The following is a 22,535-nucleotide window of genomic DNA, read 5'->3' as shown; positions in this document are numbered from 1 at the left end:
AATGTTCAGCCTTTCATGCTGCAGTGATATATACATTTTTTTTTCCTCTTACACTTTTAAATGTAGTCCTAAAACTATTTGAGAACTGAAAGATTTTCTAAGAAAACCTTCCTTTAATCTAAAGCCCATTATTAGGGTGTACATTCTGCTAAATAATTTACTATTCCTTAAGGGAAATTATTTTTGGACATAATTCTTTGGTATGTCCACAGTATTTTTGAGCAATTGGTATTTTTAACAAATTTTTTGGCCATGATATTAAAAATAAAGTACGTTTTATTTATAAATATTTGAGTAGGTTTTGGTGTTTTACAAATGTCTGTTTTTTTATAGATAACTACAATGCATATTACACAATATTGCCAAAAGTATTCACTCACCCATTCATCATTGAACTCCAGTCACTTCCATGGCCACAGACGTATAAAACCAAGCGCTTAGACATGCAGACTGCTTCTACAAACATTGGTGAAAGAATGGGTTGTTCTGAGGTGAATTCAGGTGAATTCCAGCCTGGTACTGTGATAGAATTTCACCTGTGCAACAAGTCCAGTCATGAAAGTTCCTCACTACTAAATATTCCACAGTCAACGGTCAGTGATATTATAACAAACTGGAAGTGACTGGAAATGACAACGTCAACGTTAAATAAAAGAGTCAGTCTGCAGTCAGACGCTCAAATGATTGTCATACAAACTTAACGTGGCCTCCAAATCAGCCCAAGGTTAATAAGAGCATAGAGAGCTTCATAGATGGGTTTCCATGTCCATCCAAGCCCTACAAATCCAAAAGCAAGGACAGCCGAACAGATACTTTTGGCAATATAGTGAAGTTTTACTTTTTGCTTTTAGTGTAAAGGTGGTCCGAGACTTGTCTTGGTTAATATGGGTTATACATTGTCTTGTATAGATTCATTTAACCCCGCCACTGCTGTTAGTGGTAACCAGGGCCCTACTCAAATGATGGGCATGGGAATGTCAGGCCGGGGTGGAGCCATGGGGCCTGAGGCATCAACAAATATGGGGGCACCCCTCATTCCTGATAACGGAGCGATGGTAATGTATCAGTGACCTATTGTTTGCTATGTAATAACTTTGTGTGTTTTGTAAGTCTTTCTGTTGAGTAAGTTGCAACATCAGTAAAATGAATTGTCAAATTAGCATTCTTCAACCTCTAACTATGTTCTGTAAATAGTGTAACAAAAAAGACCAGAGTTGGTCATTTTTTTTGTTTGGTATTATCTGTTTATTTGTTCAGTCTTTGCCTTATAATAGGAAGTACTGCAATTTTGTTTCATTTTTATAGTTTTATAATTAAAAAAAAGTACTTAAAATAGTTTGTGGCTAACTTTAAATGTACCTGGTTAACCATCCACCCTCTGTTTATAAAACGTACTTTGGATGTGCCAGGGTAGACTAACCAGGTGCTTTTTGTGTGATTTTCACATTTTCAAACCAAATTTCTAACTTAGGAATTTGTTAAATAGTTGCCAAAAATTCATTAGTATTTTTCAGTTCACAAGTCTTCAACATTACATTTAACGTAATAGAGTGGTTTGAATTGTGGTATTCTTGTTGCTTAATAATGCTTTTAAAAGGAGCATAAATTAGCCTTAAATTTGCTAGTTAAGCCACTGCTGTACAACAAGCTGAGCTTTAGATTCACGGCTTTTTTAGATGGTTTTGTTCTGTTAGTCACATGCATCTGTAAGGGCGTTTTCACACCTGTAGTTCGTTTCTCTGGTCCGAATCAGTTAATGAGTTCGTTTACTTGGAGCGTTTTCTCGCTCTGTTCGGTCTGGTTTCACATAGGCATAAATGTAAACGCACCAAAATGCGCATCAATAAACCACGCAAGCAGCCTGTGTCCTCTGATTGGTCAGAGCTGTCTGACACGGGAGTACATTAAATATAAATATACTAAAAAAGTAAATACAGCGAGAAGATTTTGTGTTCCAGCGCAAATATCTGTGCTTTAACACTGAACGCTGAAACGCTGCACTTTCAAACACAGTGTTTCTACGTGCAGCGCAGATTTATACATAATAAACAGAGTCACGCGGCTGTGAGCAGTGAATGCAGCGGCCCGTGCATGGACAGTGTTTGTTTACAGCTGTGGTAATTAGCGTTATCTGGCTAATATATCAGTTTAAACTGTGCTTGCTTTATCAGCAGTTTAGCTCAAATAAATGGCTTATATTTAATAGCTGGATCCGATCTAGACCGGATCACGTTCTCACCACAAGCGAACCGCTCCAGAGTTCGTTTGGTACCCGAGTGCGATTACTGTTTTCACACCTGCTCAATCGAACCGCACTAAAGTTACAAACGAACCAGAGTTCGTTTTAACCGGACCAAATAGTACTGGTGTGAAAAGGCCCTAAATTCAGAGCGCTAAAAATGTTCACTAAAATTGTATTACATAGCACTATTTGTACACTATTATTAGTTTCATCATTATTTTATCACAGCTTTGTGTTTAACAAAAGGCTATAGTGATTCATGACATGACTCCCTCCTCTACATTTATTCCCACTACAACTACTAATCATTTTTTTTTATCATTATTAAATAAGACTTTTTTCCTTTTTTTATCAATTTTACAAGTTCCTTGTATCATAACGCTTCCTTTTATTTTTCTGTTCAGAGATTAGAATGTGTCATTTGAAGTTCAGGGTCAAGTAGGTCACGTTTTCGAAAGTTTAACTCGCTCACTTCAACATCAATGTGTATGGTGTGTTTAAACACGTGCTGTATCTTTCAATTCCTCTCAAATTTTTGATTCTGGGAACAGAATCTATTGTCATTTTTTAAATGTTTAAACCAGTTATACTTAATGCGAAAGTTTTATTTTATTTTATATATACAGGTGCTGGTCAACGAATTAGAATAATTTGCAATCATGAAATTCTTTGAATGCATTTTTTGTGCAGAAAGCAAATCAGGTGTTCACCGCACCTGTCCTACTCGTTAGACTAATCACAGAACTCGTTACCTGGAAAAAAATTTGCTCAGCTGAGCTTTCCAAAAGGCCCATTTAGGCCATTTAACTGTGACACTGTTGTTTTATTGAATTAGAATAATGGAGAAACCGTTTCATTGAATTAGAATAAATGCTCGAATTTTTGTTTTCTGTGAAGAGTGTTCACTGTGCAGTATAAAGTCAGGGTTGAGTAGAATTTCTAAGTTGTAAAATCAATCATGGGTAAGCAGCGCAACCTCTCAACCGGAATAGTGGCTCAAATTCAAGCCCTTCGCCAACAAGGCTTGACCCAAACTAAAATTGCTGAGCAGCTCGGCATCAGCCAGTCTTCCGTCTGCAAAGCTCTCAAGAAAAACTGCAGCAAGCGCACCAACTGTTCCGGCGTCCGAAAAACTTCTGCTCGCGACAACAAGCAGCTGAGAAAGATCGCAGTCAGCAACCGGTTCAAGTCCACTTCCGAGCTCACCGACTTGTGGAACAAGCAGACCGGCGCTGACGTCTCCAGATCAACCACTTACTGTCGTCTGCGCGAACTCGGCTTCAAATCTCGCGTTCCAGCAGTAAAACCGATGCTGAACAAGAAACAAATGGAGAAACGGCTGAAGTGGGCCAAAGAACACGGCGAGTGGACTGCTGAAGACTGGCAGAAAGTGGTCTTCAGTGACGAATCATGCTTCTGCATCTCCTTCGGTGACCAAGGTCCTCGTGTCTGGCGTCGTGGTGGCGAAACCTACAACCACGAGTGCGTGAAAAGATCCGTCAAGTTTCCCCAGAGCGTTATGGTCTGGGGATGCATGTCCACTCGAGGTGTAGGGAAACTCTGCTTCCTCAAGAAGACTGTCAATGCTGTTGAGGAACAGTTTGGCGAAGAAGACTTCATATTTCAACAGGATCTTGCACCGGCTCATGCGGCAAAGTCGACCAAAGATTGGTTCACTAAAAAACAGCTTGAAGTTTTGGCATGGCCGGCCAACTCGCCTGACCTCAATGTCATTGAAAACCTTTGGGCCATCGTCAAGCGGAAAATTCGCAACAGAAAGCCTACTACGCTGGACCAACTGAAGCAGAACATCGCCACTGCCTGGGAAGCTGTGAGTGCGGAAACTTGCGACAAGCTGGTCAAATCGATGCCGCGGAGACTTCAGGCAGTCATACAAGCCAAGGGGGCAGCCACAAAATACTGAGAAAGTGATGATTGTAATTATAATAAAAATTATTCTAATTCAATGAAACGGTTTCTCCATTATTCTAATTCAATAAAACAACAGTGTCACAGTTAAATGGCCTAAATGGGCCTTTTGGAAAGCTCAGCTGAGCAAATTTTTTTCCAGGTAATGAGTTCTGTGATTAGTCTAACGAGTAGGACAGGTGCGGTGAACACCTGATTTGCTTTCTGCACAAAAAATGCATTCAAAGAATTTCATGATTGCACTATTTCAAATTATTCTAATTCGTTGACCAGCACCTGTATATATATATATATTTTTTGCTAAATGTAGTGATAAATCTTATTAAATTAATTTTGTAATCAGTAACATTTTTGACAGTTAAAAGTCACTATCAACTGAACCAAACTTTGAAACAGTAATCTACTTGACCTGAGTTGTAGAAGTGACATGATGGTATCTAGTGACCATGCTACTTTTTCTCCTCTTTTGTGGTCCCTGAATATTCTTTTCCTCTACCTTATACTCATTTACTTGACTTACTTTGCTTATTTTATTTGTTTATTGCATGTGCAAGAAGAAAGTGGTATTTTTAGAGTTTACAGTGGTCAGCAAACCCAATTTTGTATTAGAGCTTTTTATAGAGTTGTTAAACTACACTATCAGAAAGTAGTTGCAGGTGTTAGATTGCAGTGCTATTTGGAAGAAAGATAAAGTTTACCAGGAAAAAAACAAATAAAAACATATTTGCTCATTGTGCTTTTGTCACGGTGCAGAGAGTGGCAGCCAACATTACTTTAATGAGGTTCAATATTCAAACTACATTTAATTAATGTAGTTTGAACAAACCTCAGCACCTCCACACACAGATATTTAGCATGTTATATTAATATTGACCTTATCAGTATAAATTGTAAATGTATCGTCCCTAGTAATCTTGTATCTTTTTTTCAAATGGCATTGCAATCAAATACTTTCTACCGGGTGCAGAGTTTATGGTCGTTTTCTGGCATATTTTTGGCATTTTCATTGTATTTAAAGTAAATATTTATCAGGAAGTCTTTAACATAGTCTTTTTGCATACTAATGAAATTTGTTTCCTTCTTTGTTGGTACCTGGACTCTGCTGCTTTTCATCAACAACACTTGGGAACGACTTCATTGTGACATTCAAAATTGTGCCCTTTTCGGACTTTGCCTCTTCATCACCTGAAATGTACATCAACAAAAATGACCTTACCTTGATGGATGTTCTTGCCCATATCTCACATCTATACTTCTTGCACTGTAGCGTAATGAGAGGTTTTCTAAGGGAGGACCTCCGCAGATGGGTTCTCCCATGGGTGGTCGACCTGGTGTTGACTCTCCCCAGCAGCAGCAATCGCCTGTGATGGGTGGTGCAGGCCCTGTGCCCAGTATGGGTGGTCAGGGTGGCTTTGGGCAAGGAAACCCAGTGGGGGGTGGCTTTGATGGGCCCAACAACAAACGTCGTAGATACTAAGTTCACTTTTGTTCACCTTTATTATTGTGTGGATCAGTTTTAGACCCAGAGCATCCCTTGTCTTGCTTGATACCAGCTGACACATTCTTACGTCCTCAGTGGCACTGCTTTCTGACCAGCGCCAGCTTTTGTCCAGTGACCCAGAACCTTGACACATAGCATGAGCCAGGATTAACGATAATGTGAACCAACAAATCTGTTTATTGCCTTAATTGTGATTGCATTTAAGAGGGTGTCAGACTCTTGATGGTCCACAGTGCACAGGTTGACTGCTTTTCCTTCGCTTCACACATCTGATTATTGCTGAGCATCTTGTGTAATAAGCTCATCAGTTGTGTTAGATGTGGTAAAGCTGGGATGGTACTGCACTGCACCTAGAACCTAGAATTTGACACTTCTGCTATAGGTCATGTGTTGCTTTTTAAGCATCTCTTTGCTGAGATAGACATAGTCTCTCTTGTCTTTTTAAAATTTGCCTGATTTTGTGGGAATTTAAAACTTTCATATTGTCGCTGTCATACAAAAACATTATCTCTCTTGTTCTTCAATGATGAATGTTTCTGTTATTTATCATTATAGAACCATTTCTACTGTTGGTTTAGCCATCATTAAAAACTTACAATGTATAGAACAGCTGGCAAATTTAAATAATGTCAAGCATAAAGAGGCAAGAGTTTTTTTGTTCAATAGCGACAATACATTATTGCTCCTGTTTGTGTGGTACCTTTGATCCATGTGGCCCATATTCTTTAGCTTGGCAAAATGGTTTAAAAAAATATTTTAAATGTCTATTTATTTTTTTTTTAGTTTTTTGTTTGATTTCTTTTGTTTTCATTGTCTGTCTTTAAAAAACAGTGTTTGGGAAAGGGCTGGACAATAACTGTTCAAGCTTCTATGTTCAATGTGGGTGTTCTAGGCAGTTTTTCTGTGGCAAATTATATCACGTACCAAAATTAAGAAACTTAATTTCTTAACTCTTAAATTTCTTAAAATTAGAATATTAAGATACTTTATTTCAGTAATTCAGTTCAAAATGTGATTCATATTATATAGATGTATTACACACATAGTGATCTATTTGCCCACACTGCCAATAATACCAATTAGTATATAATATTCAAATTTTTTTGAGACACTAATTTTGAGTTTACATTGGCTGTAAGCCATAAATAACAATGAAAGAATTAAAAGCTTAAAATAGATAACTCTGTGTTATACATCTATATAATGAGTTTCACATTTTGAACTGAATTACTGAAATAAATATTCTCATTTTTTTATATTTACTTGTAATTTGTGGCCATACCGTCCAACCCCTACTATTGGCCAATATTGTCCAGCCCCTACATCTACTTTGGGGAAGTAAAGAATAAGAGTTTCATTTTCTTTATTTTATCCAAGTCCCATGTCATCAGGTAAATGTTTTTAGTTCAGAGACTTGTTGCTGCTCAGCAAAGCCACACTACAATATCACTTGCACAACACCTGCAGTTACTGTGACAATATGTTCAATACCTTTTTTATTCTAGTGCATCTCTTGTATTTGAAATGGATAGTGATGGTTTGCCTGTGTATGTCATGTAGAACGTGCATGCCTTCTAGCAGTATTTTTTTTTTTTCAGTGAAGTTTTGAATGTTATTGAGTTGTTCTGCTTTCTCCTAAATTGCAGTCCTTTGAAATAAAAATGCTTACCAACATTTGTGCATTTGTGCCTCTACCAGAAAATATTTATAGTTGTTGAAATCTCAGTTTATATAGCTGGCTTTCAGTGTTCCTCTTCACATTTTTTGTTAGTGTAGACTAAGGTACATTAAAATGTTAGTGTGAACACACTCACGACACATTTAAAACAAATACAAATCCTCATTCCACTTCATGAGATGGTCTGAGACTCATTTGAGACGTTGCAGCAGTGTAAACACCTCCTTCTTACAATATTACTACGTTGACAGTTTGTACACATCTTGTCTGCATTGACTGATGGTAAATGGTACCGATTTTGATTCTTGTTCCTGAACAGAGAGAAACTTGAACACTAAATGTTATTTGTTTGAAGTACTGCATCTTGAGTGATGGTTACAGTACAGTTATTTACATTTTTAAATACCGTTTTCCAAGAAAAAAAATCTTCAAAAAAGTGCTTTTTTCAGATGCTTTTTGAAAATGCTTCAACATGACTTTAGGACTATTAAAAGGTTTTTGCATGACTGCGATAACCTGTGCGTGTGTGCGTGTGTGTGTGTGTGTGTGTGTTTTATGCTGTAGACTGAAAATACTTGAGTTTGACATTTAAGGGTGTACTCACACCAGGCAATTTGTGCCGTACCTGGGCACAGTTATCTCTCAAAGCACAGCTCAATTGGCTATTGTGATCGCTCTGAACCACACTGTTTACTTGGACTCGGGCATGGTGCTCACACAGTGTGAGGGTGATCCCTGCCTGAGCACAGAAGATGAAGTTAGCGATGCAATGTCCCTGTAAACAAACATGGTGGTGCTGTGCCAAATTCAGCACTGCCTTCAGAAAAAGCACCACCTGTCTAGAGCATGAGCACCTGTCACTAAGATAACTATGACTTTTGGCGTGTATTTTAAGTTAAAGGGGAATATCGGCGCTTTTATCAAGATGAGACGCTTTCCACTTTTCATGGCAGGGATGCTGAATTCGGCACAACACCTGCAAACCCACTAAGCAGTGAGTAATGACTGATGTGTGCTCAGGCACAGATTGTTTAAAAGCACTGTGAGTGCATGCCAGCGGGGAAGTGGGGGTAGAACCGTGCTCCAGCACATTTCAACCGAACCGTTCCTAGTGTGAGTATACCCTTAAACACTAATGACACAAAATGGCAACATATTAGCTTTTATTTTCAGCATTTGCATCTGAATGTGATACACAGTTCAGAAGACAAGCACCTTTCAGACAAAGGGTTGAGACAACCCACACATTTTTCTTGTATGCAAAAGCATTGAACCAGGTCAAAATAAAATAAAACTAAATAAGACTTGTTGCAGATCTTTTGCTTTTAATATCTGCATCAAGCCTGTGACTAACTGTCATGTCTTACCTTTAGGTAATTTTTTACTTCTGCGTTGAACCTAAGCCATAGCCTGCACGTCACCACATACCCTACACCGTAGCCTACGTCGTAGCTTGAAGCTCCTCTTTCTAAAAATGTAAGTACATGTCGCGAACAGCCGCCGCTGTGATTGGTCCGACGGGCCTCGTGCCCCCTTCCACACATTCCCACCTTCACGGTGCAGGGTGACGCAGAGCCTCTGATATGCGCATGCAGAAGTATAAACACACTCCTGTGCCTAGCTGGATACACACAGGCTACGGCGTAGATTTGACACAGAAATATACATTTGGCATTAACCTCTTTCAGTTGGGGTTTGTTTTGGGAAGTTACTCCTTTCAGTCTCCTTTTTTGCAGGTAAACCACTCATTAATTTGCTGCATTACCAAGGATCTCCTGCTCAGTTTGATTGCATCTTTTTTATTTGACAGACAAAATGTTTTTGTATATTTGTGTTCATTGTACTGTTGCTATCATAAATGACCTCAATGAAGGAACCATACAAGGCCAAGTCATTACATTACCTACACTATGTAGGTAATACATAGATGAGCGTGCATGTTTGGGATCATGACTAGATGCTTTATTTCTGCACACTTTAGCATTGCTATCACATTGGCAAAGGTCAATCTTTGTTAATCTCTGTTATCATACCATAAAGCTTGTTGTTTGCACTTTTTTACAAATTTTATTTTGCATCTTCTGGTGAAGGCTCTGTACTTTTGTATATGTCTTCTGCAAACAGGAAATTTTGCTAACTTCAGTCCTGCCCTCTGGAGGTTGCTGCTGATGTCACTAACAGTGTTTTAGGGACTTTATTAACAGCACTCACAAGGCTTTCCTCATACAAAGCTGTTGTTGTCTTTGGTCTACCTGTTATCTGTGGTCTATATCTGTAATGTAGTACACCAGTGACGACTTTTTTCTTCTGAACGTTCCAAACAGCTGTGCTGGCTATGGTCAATATTTGTGCAGCTTCACAATTGGTTGTTGTTCACCCATAGACAGCGCTCTGGTGTTCTTATTGGTTATTCCTCTAACTATAATTGCACGTACTGCAGAGGCGTAAAACAAATCTGAAACTGAGTGTAGACATTCTTATTCTTCAGAACTGTGTATCACATTCAGAGGTTAATACCTGAAAGTAAAAGCTAAACTATGGATATTTTCCACCTTATCTCTTAATGTCAATATTAAATGTGTCCAGTCAACAGCAGAAATCATGGGATTGCCCTCACTGTTCCAATACTTTTGGAAGGGCTATATTATATCATATATATATATATATACATACATACATACGCATATATATATGGCTATATTGTTTATACAGTTACCAGTCAAACATTTCGACACACATCTTCTCACTCAATATTTTTTACTTTTTACATATTTTTTTTTTTGAAGCTCCAGCTCATCCCAATTCACCCATCTCATTGGGTTTAGGTCAAGAGATTGTGAATGGCACAAATGTTTTTTGTTAACTATGTGATTCCATGTGTCCCTTAGTTGTTTTGGTGTTTTATTTACTGTGTAGAACATAAGAAAATCAAGGACGCATTGAAAAGTCCAAACTTTTGATTGCGCGTGTAATGAATTATCCTCATAGACACCACAGTTGTTCGTTATGAATACTGCTTGCATCTGTCTCACTTAGCCTTCAGTACATGTGGCACAACACAATGGTTTTAACAGCCATTTTAATTTAGTGCTGTACAGATGTTTTTTGTTTCCTTACACTTACCTTAGTGTATGTGCGTGTGTGTCACAAACAAATGTGTTGTGTGAGAATTTTGATTGAGTGTTGAATTTCTGCTTTTGTTAATTTTCCTTAAACCCATATGGAAACCAAGAAAGCCACAACAGAATTATTAAGGCAGCCAGTATGTTGGTGAGCTAACGCATGCAAAGGTTGAAGGCCTTCTGCCACTAACAAACAAAATCCTTGAGTAAACACATTAAACAAACTAAAGATAAAGAGCTTCAGAGCATGCTTAACAGGGTAATGCTTGGTACAGGGTAAAATGACTTAACCTTACACCTTCAAACATCCTGTCTGTCGTTGTTATGATCAAGCAACTCCATTTGTGGTCCATGTGGTCACCTGCAAACATCAGTTGAGGATGAATGTGTATCAGGGGCTTTTACCTGCAGACTTTCAGTTTTTAGAAAACAAATTCCTTTTAATTCCTCTATACAGACAATGACAAAACACCTACACATTCTAAAAACAGCTGTTTTAAAATGGCAAAAAAAGGAAACAAATCTGTGATTATCCTTCTTAAATGTGCCTTTTGCTCCTCAGTCCTTCCCATACTTTCTGTACTGTTTGTTGGTCAGTCGAGTGAGCACTCTCAAATCCTATATGTGGGCAAAGGGAAGCTACCAGCTGTAGTCAGTCATGATCACTAAGGTGAGTGTATATAAACCTTTCACCACGACAGCATTCATCACTTTATGTGGGTGGGTTTGTTTAAGCAATCAGTGTGCACACAGCCATTTGTTAACAGTAGCTGGTTTGAAGGTTTGCAACTTACGGTGTGCTGTAGTGATCTGTGATAACACTCCATTGTAAGCTTATTCTTACTCAAGAAGCAGAGATACAATAAATATATATATATTTTTTATATATATATTTTGTTCCTTGCAGCTGCAGGCTGTGTCTACTAATGTCACTTCTACAGTGAGAACATAAATGTTAAGCAAAAGGGAGGATCAGATGAAGAAGCTTGGACTTGGGTTAACCAGTATCCAATTCATCAAAATACCTGATATTTTGATGAATTGTAATATTAAATTTAGAATAATATTAAATATTATAAAGTTATTAAAGCAAGTGCAGCAGTCAAGAAACTGAATATGATAAAGCTGCCTACTTCCACAGAAACCGGGATCTCCAACTGTTTTTAGTACATTCAGTAGGTTTTTACTTTTCTAAGAGTGTTAACTACATTTAATCACAAGCCTTTTTAATCAATTATGATTTTGATTGGATTTTGACTTGATATAAATGCATCTGACCTGTTTCTTAGTCGCCTTTAGAGGGAGGATGGGAATAAGGATTCACTGGTTAAAATAACTGATAGGGACATCTTTTTTGTACATTGTGAGTGAAGGAGGATTAACATACTGGTGGGAAGCACCCACCCACCCCAATGTGGAGATCTGTAGCCAGACCAAGTCATGTATTTATGCAGAATTGGGGAAAACCCTACAAATTACTCAAGAGGATTTTCAGTGAATTTAAAATGTTTTTTTTAATTGTCTAATATGACTATCAGTTTTGTCTGGTCTTGTGGAACTAGAAATTAAAGACCTTTGTCACATCAGATTTGACAGAGTTTTTCCTCAGTTGTTGGGCTGTGAATTTGCGAGAAACATGCCAAGATCTTTCACAATTTGGGAAAAAAAATACATTTCTTCATCCTATACATGAAGATCATTACTGCTGAAAGGAAATAATCAGCAAAAAATCAAAGTAAGTGTGTGAAATGGCTATAAGAGTCCAATTTCCATAGTGTTGTGCCCTAGATGCCAAGCTCATGAGGGTTGCCAAATTTTCTCACAGCTGCAAGCAACAATGAGCACACACCAGTTTATTTCTTTAATCAAATGAGACAACAAATTGTCCTTGAGAGAGTACACATTAAAATCGGTTGGTTAAGATTATTAACAGCCTGATTTATTTTTTTGGAGTGGTGGAATGTTGATGAATGGACTGCTTGCTCTTTTGATCCACACAAAAATGTGGAAAGGAGTACAGGTTTGTTTCCGATGGTTTGAACGGCTCGTTACGAGGAATTGAGCAGGACATGCGTTTCTTGATGGACTACTGATGCCTTACAAAATGGGATGTCATATCATGAAAAGCCTCGGTAAGCAATAACTTCACATATACCATTCAGTCTGTTGGTACAGTGTAAGCGGCTGTGATTGTGGTTTTATGGCATTCTTTACATGTGCAATCTTGTCCGGCATACTCTAGATGCAGTTTAGCAAAGGTACTTTTAAAACAAGGTTGATGCTAGGGTTGCAGCGGTAACCGGTTTCACGGTATACCGTGGTATTAAAATGCACGGTTATCATACCGTGTGTGTTTGCTTATTACCGGTAAAACGCAAGCCAGCGGTGAAACTCACCCGCGCATGCGCAACTCTGCTCCGCTTCAGCTACTCAGCACACAGCGGTGAGAACGGCAGAAAGTGCTAGACTAGAGCTTCATTAACAATTATTATTGTTAATGAAAACGAACCAAATAACGAAAACTGAAAGTGAAACTTAACTAACTTATTTATAAGCGCTGTTTTCACTCCCGCAGTTCTACAGCGGGAGGTGTTGTGCTGATTCTGTCCGCGAAGCGGGAGTCGGATTGAGCAGGGAGTCGGATTCGGCACAACAGCGGCAGCACCTCGCGGTCCGCGGTGTTAGTTGTAAGCGCTCGCGCTAGCCGCAAAATACGACAGAAAACACTGAGAAACTGCAGAATTATGTATTGGACTAAAATGAGCACGAGGAGATAAAAGAGAACCTTTACCTGTGAGTAGCTCATATCAGAACACGCAAATCTCTCTCTCTCTCTGTGTCTCTCTCTCTGTGTCTCTCTCTCGCACGTGAACTTCTCCGCACTGTGTTTAGCTGTTCTTAAAAATAATTTTAATTAAATAATAGTTCTATGCTTCTATGTTAGTGTTAATTAACATAATTCTGATCATATTTCGCTCATTCAAACAGCCTGAAAACAGACTTGTAATCTTGTAATCAACAAGCTTGTAATCAATGTGGCCGTAAAGTCACAGCTAAAGGAGGAAATACATCAAACCTGTTCTCCCATCTTCGAAAACACCACCCCGCTGTGCAGCGGAAAGTATGTGTTCAGTTTATAATTTTAATCTGAACATAAATAAAAACCTCTTTGTAGTCGTGCACAACCCATGCGGTAAGCGCCCGCAAAAGCGCTGAGTTATCCGAAATTTGGGCACGCAGGTACAGGCGTGAAGTGCGTGCTACGATGGATTCACGTGTCCGTGTAAAGGTCCTGGCCGGACTGGATGTGAAAGACGCCATTCATTTACATGCGTTTATTTTCAAATTCTGACGTGCCTGTTTTTCATATGTTGAAGGTTTTAAGGTATGAAAGCCTTAAAATAGAAATCTCTATTGTGAGGATCATGTCAGAAATAAATCCCCTCTTTCTGCAGTATCTGGTTATATACCAACTTTTTTATATATATACACTCTTAATGCCCTTAAGAGTAGTGGAAAAACATGGTTTCCTTCACCTGATGGTGTAGTTTCTACAATAAATAGTTAATTGAACAAAAAACCTTTGTTGTAATTTCTTTAAGGGTCAGTTTAATAATATAAGTAACAAACTGTGATACCGTGATAACCGTGATACCGCGGTATTTTCCGAGACGGTTATCATACAGTGAAAATCTCATACCGTTGCAACCCTAGTTGATGCAATATCTCAACTTCTAATACCCATATAAAGCACTGTAGCACTGTCAATGTTTTGTGTTTGTCAGGAACCTAACCTCACATTTTTACATACTTTTATGTCTTGTGTATAATGCTGAGTATCGTTCAAACATTCTCAGTACCGGTACGATACTTAGAATTTAATATCGATACCCAAACGATACTTTTTCTCGATACTTTTTTAAATTCTCACCAAAAATTACAAAAAGCAATAGTTATTCTCAGAAAGTATTTATTTAACGTCCGACATGAGTCTCATACTCATACTGTCATCATGAGAGCCTACCATAACTGCTTAAACTACAAATATTTTCCCTATGCATATCACTGGATGCATTTTTGTTTTGAGTTCTTTTTAAGTAATATGAGTTAGATCAATCTGAGTGATATGAGTGATATTAATCAGTGAAATTCTGTAATTGTGAGGTGACAGTAATAATAGAGTAGTGTGGTTTGGGTCTGGCAGACTAGATACTTTTTACTATACTATAATTCAGCGTAGAATGAGCAGGGACAGAGTGAGAAAGAGAGAACATAAATGAGAAGGCCAGAGCAAATGAGAGCAAGCAAGAAGACAGAGGCACCCAATTTTTTTTTTTTTTTAAGCTCTTTCGGTACCCGGTAGTAGCAAGATATTTTGGTCGGTGCCTTTTTGATATCTACTTTTGATACCCAGCCCTACTTGTGTGTCAAATTTTTGTACTATTTACTGCAATCATTGATACAGAGACAGCTTTATTACTTCTGTTGAAAATTACTGTATTTTTATGCACTGAATATATGCTTTCTTCAACATTTTGTAGTGCAGTCCAGCTAAGCATAATAATGTGCAAATCTACATCACGTATTTTCCACTGCTTGTCATACGCATGTATTTAGTGGGGGGACTAAGTAAAAAAAAAAAAAATAAATAAAATAATGGTTTGAAACGTGCAAATACCACATTTTTAAATTAGAGCTTCAACTAATAACTATTGTAGTAGTCGACTAATCTGCCGATTATTTGTTCGATTAATCACAATTTTTTGTACTTCCCACTGCTGAGGACAGCTAAACATTTAGTATATTTATACGTATATTATGGGAAACATTCACACAGGCTGCATGTTATTTTCAGAAGATTTTAGGATACTTGTGTGTGTATATGTGTGTATGTATATAAAATATATTTTTTGTACATGTAACGTATTTACTATAACATGACTTAATTTTAACGGAGTGGACAGAGTAAAGTATCTCCCTAACACTTAGTCAGCTAATGTTTAACTAAACGTTAACTAATGTTAGTAATGTTAATGAAGTGAAACCTGATTAAACGCATCTCGGCAGCTCTCTGCAGTAATTGTACATGTACAGAACTAGCAAAGACTGACTGTAGAGTTTTGTGGAGTAAAATGTGTATTTGTGTTTAATGGAGACAGCGCTGCTATTACACTGTATGCATGTCTTTTTCTCCCATTCACACACTGCATGTCCCACCCACACTAAAACCTCATTGGCCAACCAAGCATAAGAAGAGGCCAATCAGTATGCCCAGGATTTGTTACTCTCACTGTGTCTCCCTCTCTTTCCCTTTTTTTCCTCTCATGTGAGCTTTTTTTCCTCTCGCTTCATCATACAATAACGACCCGTCGACAAAAAATTCACCTCAACAATTTTTTATAGTCGTTGCAGCCCTAATTTAAATATTTTTCATATTCTTACCAAATCTTTAAAAAATTACACAATTACCGTAGGTGAGAATCTTTAGGCACCTTATGATTGGATTACGATTCAGAAGTGTGCGATGTGTAATAAACTGTTATTGAGTCTTTCTTTCTTCCTCATTGCTTGACCAGGCTGCACTAACTGTGTTTACACTGGCAGCACAGAGAGCACCCAGCAACCAGTCATCCCCTTTAGGAGGGCGTGTCTCTTTTGAAGAGCATTCTGTGATATTTATTGTCATTAATTACACTGGCCTCTGCATCATGGGAAATGAGGTGCAATATCACACTTTTTAGCACAGGCTTTTAGTTTTCCAGTCTCTTACTGATAAAGACCTGCCAACATGTATGCATTTTGCACAAACGGTTTGCATTTTTACTTCCTAGTAAACTTGTAAGATTATACGTTGTAAAGTACTCATATTATTTGTTTTCACATTTCACCGTCTCATCCCAAGTTTGTCTGTTGAGTTTGTTCACGGTTTATGCTGCCCAGTTAGCAAACAATGCTAATTCAGCAAGCTACTCATCATCCGCTGCTTTCATCTATGCTTCTTTTTTCTCCAACCTGTTGACACACCGTCACTGTGCTGAAGACTCTCTCTCACACCCTCTCTCACCTGAGATGTTATAATACAGTAAAAAGGATCTAGTATACCTGACCTAAATAACTTTATTATTACTGTACCCCCTTAAAATAATACAGGAAGTACCATCATTTAAATTGACACCAATGATATGTATGTATAAATATATAATATACAATATCTTTAATCTAATCTAATGCTGATTAGTTTATTTATATTTAAATACCCTTTCTGGGAGGTCACATGGTGTACACGTGCACTGGTGATTAATGTTAATGGCTTAATGTTTTTGTTTATTTCAAGAAAAAAAAAATGCCTTAAATCTGCCTTTTAATTAATACATTGAGAAACCAGTTATTTTCCTTTAAGAAGTGCAGGCGTTTTTGTCAAAAAGTATAGAAGTTACTGTAAATTCATATCTGGTGTGAGGGGTGATTTGTACTCAATTTTTTCAAGGTTGGCACGTCTGCTGATATAAGGAAATGGAGTAAAGTCAGTAAATTAGTTTAGTAGTCGGGAGCAGGTTAAACATTAGGTGATATTTTATGATTCTTAATGCTTTGTGTAAAATCTTAATCGGTATAAATCTGTAATGTCCACATAATTTTCTTCTCTAAATATTAGAACTTCACAGATAATATATAACTGCATTTGAAGATCTGTTTCTTATTTTTACTAACAAACTAAATTTGTTATAGATATCGCTGAGCAGTGATGGAAAAAAAAGTGGAATCTCTTGAAGAGTGTTGTTTTATGTTGTAGATCAGGGTCGGCAATTAAGTTTGGCTGCGGGCCAAATATTTTCCAAATCATTCCGTGGTGGGCAACAAGGGGCGATTGGGGAAGGGAAAAAAAAAGAAAGAAAGAAACTCCTTGCATATACTGCCGCTGCCCCAGCTAGTGAATCGGGACACAGCTGTGAAAAAACACCGTTATAAGGAGATGGGGAGCTCGAGAATGAGCGGAAAGACAAGAAAGGGTGGAAACTAAAGTCAAGTTGAGCGACAGAGAAAAAATGGAGGAATGTACACAAAATCTGGCCAGAGAGACATTTAATTATTTTTTCCATTATAGTTCAAACAACCTAACGGGCCAGATGTTTCATGCAACAATATTTTTTTTTTAATACACTTAATGGAAGTCATTATAAATCATTAAAAATCTTTAAAATATTTTATTATTGATGGTTTATAATGTAAAGGATGTCCGCCAGATCCAAAACAAAAATAGAAATAAAGTTTTTGCTTCGTTCCTGTATTTTTTATAATGCATTAGATCTGGGTGATATTTGCCTCACAGTTCAGCAGTTAGCAACACAATTTGTGTGTTTAAATTTCGTTTAAACTAAAATAAGTAGCCAGTCTCAAAGCTACATTTGCTAAGTGTGCACATCTGTGCCTGTTAGTCCAATTTGGCAGTCTGTTTTTAGTCTGCATTGTCTAAGTGTACGTTTCAGGATTTTGCTTGGGATCAGCAGATTTGGCTTAGATGCTACACGAAATCATAAAGCAACAGATTTCATGCATGTAACTGTAAGAAACTGGTCACTACTCTAAGCACAATTGTTTTTTTCTCCACTTGTAACAATAGAAGGACTATTTTGAAACGAATCTCTAAAGAACCATATACATTTCTTTTCTGTTTTTAATCTGTAATCTGTCATTGGCCTTGATAATGCTATTGCCTTTAGTAAAGAACCCTTAAATGCTTTAGATGTATGTTATATTCTGTCATAGATATAACTGTGTAGCATTGATTGACCATATGACGGTTTCTCTGCCTCACATCATAATAATCTATATGAATACAAGAGAATATGCTTGTTTTTCATAACACTTGCTTTAGACTAGAAATAGTCCTGTTTCACTTTTTTGAAACAAGTGTTCTTGTTTTCTCTTTTCCCAGGTATCTTCAGGCCTACAAAGTGTGTGCTAGAAAAGACCAGGACCAGAAAGTGAAACACATCCCACTTCCAAACACATGGTGTCTGTCATTTTTGTTGAGGATGAAGGAGTTCCTATGAATCATGGGATTTCTTAAATCATTTACTGTTATTTATGGTTGCTGTAACCCAACAGGTAAGTAGTATCCCATGTGGCAAATGCTCACATACATACAATACATACAAAAGTCTTTTTTTAATAGCGTGAAGCACAGTTTCATAATGCAGTTCTGGAATCATTCGAGTAGCCATATTTATGTCCACTAGGTGGTGCTACATCACAATTAAAACACAGTTAGAAAGATACATGTTTATATGAGCCAATGGAGGTGAGTGCCCACTTTCTGTATTTGAAGTCTATATTTTTAATACAGGTAAGTTCAGTAAAATAAGGATATATTTGATAAAAGGTAATGTAGTAAATTGATTTCTGCTGTGATTAATTTTTTTATCCACAGAATTGCCAAAATAAAGTATTCTTTTTAATGAAACTTTGTTGCTTATTACTAATGGTGTCATTTGACTTTTAATGTTTTTTGTCAAATTAATCACAATATAATAAAAGGTACTTAAGTGTATTTTTGGGAAAGGGACAGTGATAATGTACTAGACAGACTAGATCCTGTTTTTACTGTATTCTATATTATATTGGGGTAGTTTTGATGCTTTTTAAACTGTGTACTGAGATAAATTGAGAGTTAATGGAGTAGTAGCTTCATATTCCACTTTAACAGCTTAAAAAAAAAATTGTGATCAGCTGTGTGTGTTTGTGTGCATGAACATGCAAGTGTGAGATGGAGAGAGAGCATAAACTTCAGCATAAATAAAAGATAATCTACCCTCTGAAATTTAACTGCAAGCAGTGCTGTTGCTGATCTTAAATAAACCTGCTAATGTGTCACTGACAATGTTGACAGTCCTATTTATTGGACATCAATTATTGTGACCACAGGTCTAGCACCTCTGCTGGCTGATTCCAGTATAATTTGGAGCTCTGCTTATTGCCATATTTTTCTATTAAAAAAAAACATCTGATTGTCCATCTTACTTATCTCCTCTAAACTCTCTTTCCATCTCCAGTGTTTAATTCTAACAGCAAGTTTTCTCTGTGCCTATATTGGCAAATCTGTTTTTAAAACAAAGCAGGGTTACACGTGCGTTGAAATAAGGTGTAACTGCCTGAAGTGAAACGTGACCTTTTATCAAGTTAAATCAGATTTTATAATCACCCAAAGGCTTTGCAGGATTTATCATATAATCTGTAGATCATTAAATTATTTATATACATTACATTGTGGCTGTTCACTGATGCAAGAACATCCTGCACAAACACGAGGCACTCATTAGATTACATTTGACACTGTTCTGCAATCAAGCCAAATGAAGTGGCAGTGAAAATTCTCACACCTCCCGTAATAACTTCGCCACTTTCAAGTAAATATCGATGTGGCTCTGAATGTAGGTCAGTAAGCCGTGTCCAGCGTCTTCTGTGGAAGCAATAACATTCGTATAGCATCCTCGAGCCCTCCAACTTACATGGAAAGCCTTTGTTTAGAATTCTTTAAGAGTGTGCAAAGCCGTTTCTCCAAATAAGTCAAGAGGAGATCAGTGAGGCAAGCTGTTGCTGCTGGAATTGTTGAAGCGAGTTATTTCTGGTCCTTAAAATAAATATTGCACAGATTTATCATTACTGAGAAGGAGCACTCGCAACTTAAGAAAGCAGTGTTGTGATGAGCACTTACTGCAAGTCATAATCAGTATATATTTACAGTCCTCGTTAGTCCTGTAGAAGTGGCCTCGTGTGAAAGAGATGACCTTGGCAGTATTTCATTAAACATTCATTTGGAGAGCAGTATACGTTTTTACGGCAAGTCAGGAAACAGTTGGGGCATTTAGCAAACACTTCAAATACAAAATAATGATATTAAATGAATAAAAGTGTTTCTTGTGTTTACTTTGAATTTTATTTGATAGCAGACTTTTAATATTTTTATACTTTCAGTTTCCTTTTATTTATTAATGCATCCATTCATGCATTTCAGGCCTGTTAAAAAAATACATGATTTTAAACACATGATTGTAATCATAAGTATCATAAGTACAAATCTTTGAGGAGCAGTCAAGGTCAAGGTAATTGCACCCTTCTTTATGGGCAGCTTTAACACAGAAAACCACATTTAAAGCTGATGTCTGTAAGTTTTGGGATTTAGGGCCCTCTCTGGTGAGAATGGGTAATTGCACTGAGCATGCGGAAGAATCGTTTTAGACTGGGTGGGTGTGATTCGACCTGACACCACAGTTTTTAGAATGAATTTATTAGAGGTAGCAATGATGCTCGTCCCAGGACACTGGTCTCATTAAACACAATATTTTGTCTCCTCTCTGCTCAGGAATGCTCCTGTAAAAGTTGAAGTATCAACTCAAGCGTTTTACTTAAGTTAAAGAGTAAGAGTACTGATTTCCAAACTACTTAAAAAAAAGAAAGTAAAAGTAAGGTAAAAAAAAAAATGCCATTAGGGCCACGCCACAGAAGCCTATAGTGCACTACCCCCACACACCAGCAACACAACCCCCACAACCACCCCCAGAAAAAAAAAAAACCCAATGACTATAATGTTACATTAAAAATATAATTGTTGATACATTTGAGATCTTTTTTACTAGGCTACACACGTCTGCTATGTTCCTGCTCTTCTTAATTGTGTGAAAAAAAAATTTAAAAAGTAAAGTACACAGTCTGCTTAAAAACAATAACTCCAGTAAAGTATAGATTATCAAAATATTTTATTTAAGTAAAGAAGTATTTGTACTTAATTTTTAACACCTCTGGGGACTACGGAGCCCGGGAGGGGCCGTGGATAAAAAAAACAATTAAATCGAGTGAACGATGTAGCAGTTCGTGCTCACGTTTTCTTTAATTCGAGTGAACGATTTGCAACTCGTGCTCACGATTTCTTTAATTGGTGCTCACGATTTCTGTAATTCGTGCGCACGATTTCTGTAATTCGAGTGAACGATTTCTGTAATTCCTGCTCACGTTTTTATGCAATAAGACAATAAGCTGGGAGGGAAAGGAGCATTTTCTCTCTTGATCTGTTACAGGGGTGCAGTGATGATAATCAGTTATCTACCTTTATAACCTGCTGATATTAATGCACTAGTGTTACAGTTAGATGTACAGTACAGTGAGCAGATTTTGCCTGGTGGTGGAATCTCTACAGCGCGTGGGGGAGAGCCGTCCGCGGCACGGGTTCCCTGGCCGCGAGCGCAGGTCTTCACGGAGCTTATTTACCAACAATATAGACAAATATAGTCAATTCCAGTCATGATTAAAGGAAACAAACATTACTAATGCAGGATAACTGTGTGTTATTAAAACCAGATCAAAACAAAGTTATAATGCAATGTGGAACTGTTTATAATTTCTTATTTTCAACAATAGTATAACGTAAAGAAGTATAATTATATAAATATACAGCTATAAGACTTAGGTCCAAATGTACACTGTAAAAGTTAATAAAGATAATACAAAATTAATGCAAGGTGTGACAGTTGTCTATGAATGGCTCATATAAGAGCTGCTTTAAATATGTAACACTATATAAAATCAAAATAGCTGGTCTAAAATACTATTAATACAATGTATTAAGATATTTAGTAAATAGGCATTTCATATAATAATTTGGATCAATTTGATAATTTATTCCAATATGTTTCCTAAAATAATTAAGTTTCTATATCTGATGAAATGTCCTGAATATCTGCTTATTCTCAAATCACAGTGTCCTGCCCAGAAACATGCCACAAGCTTCAAATAAAAAAATATAATAATTATAAACTTCTTAAATGTATATTTTCTGAATTATGTGTTTATTTATTATACAAATTATTAAAATATAGATTAAATCTATCATAAAAGTAATAATGATGTAACCAGATTTAAGAAGGTGTGCATTTCCTTGGAGGCTGGCTGAATGTTATTTAGAAATTAATAAACACATTTGCACATTGCATTATAACTTTGTTTTGATCTGGTTTTAATAACACACAGTTGTCCTGCATCAGTAAAATGTTTGTTTCCTTTATTCAT

The 22,535-nt window shown here is 37.0% G+C and overlaps 1 protein-coding gene across 2 annotated transcripts in view; it reads left to right on the top strand.

The window, feature by feature from the left end:
- pspc1 (paraspeckle component 1) overlaps positions 1-18,936 on the top strand; it is a 33,227-nt gene extending 14,291 nt beyond the window's left edge. The window contains exons 8-9 of one of the 2 annotated variants that reach the window (XM_022674835.2): positions 910-1,055; positions 5,439-7,346. In XM_022674835.2, coding sequence (XP_022530556.1) covers positions 910-1,055; positions 5,439-5,648 — 356 coding nt within the window. In that variant the 3' untranslated portion in view covers positions 5,649-7,346. Of the gene's footprint in view, positions 1-909; positions 1,056-5,438; positions 7,347-18,408 lie in introns of those variants that run through there. The other variant, XM_007254820.4, reaches the window with a different exon arrangement.
- Positions 18,937-22,535: the final 3,599 nt, after the last annotated feature.

Source organism: Astyanax mexicanus, chromosome 21 (assembly GCF_023375975.1).
Source record: "Astyanax mexicanus isolate ESR-SI-001 chromosome 21, AstMex3_surface, whole genome shotgun sequence".
Classification (NCBI taxonomy): Eukaryota; Metazoa; Chordata; class Actinopteri; order Characiformes; family Acestrorhamphidae; genus Astyanax; species Astyanax mexicanus.
Note: the sequence above shows the minus strand (reverse complement) of the source record. Positions and strands in the feature narration are given on the sequence as shown.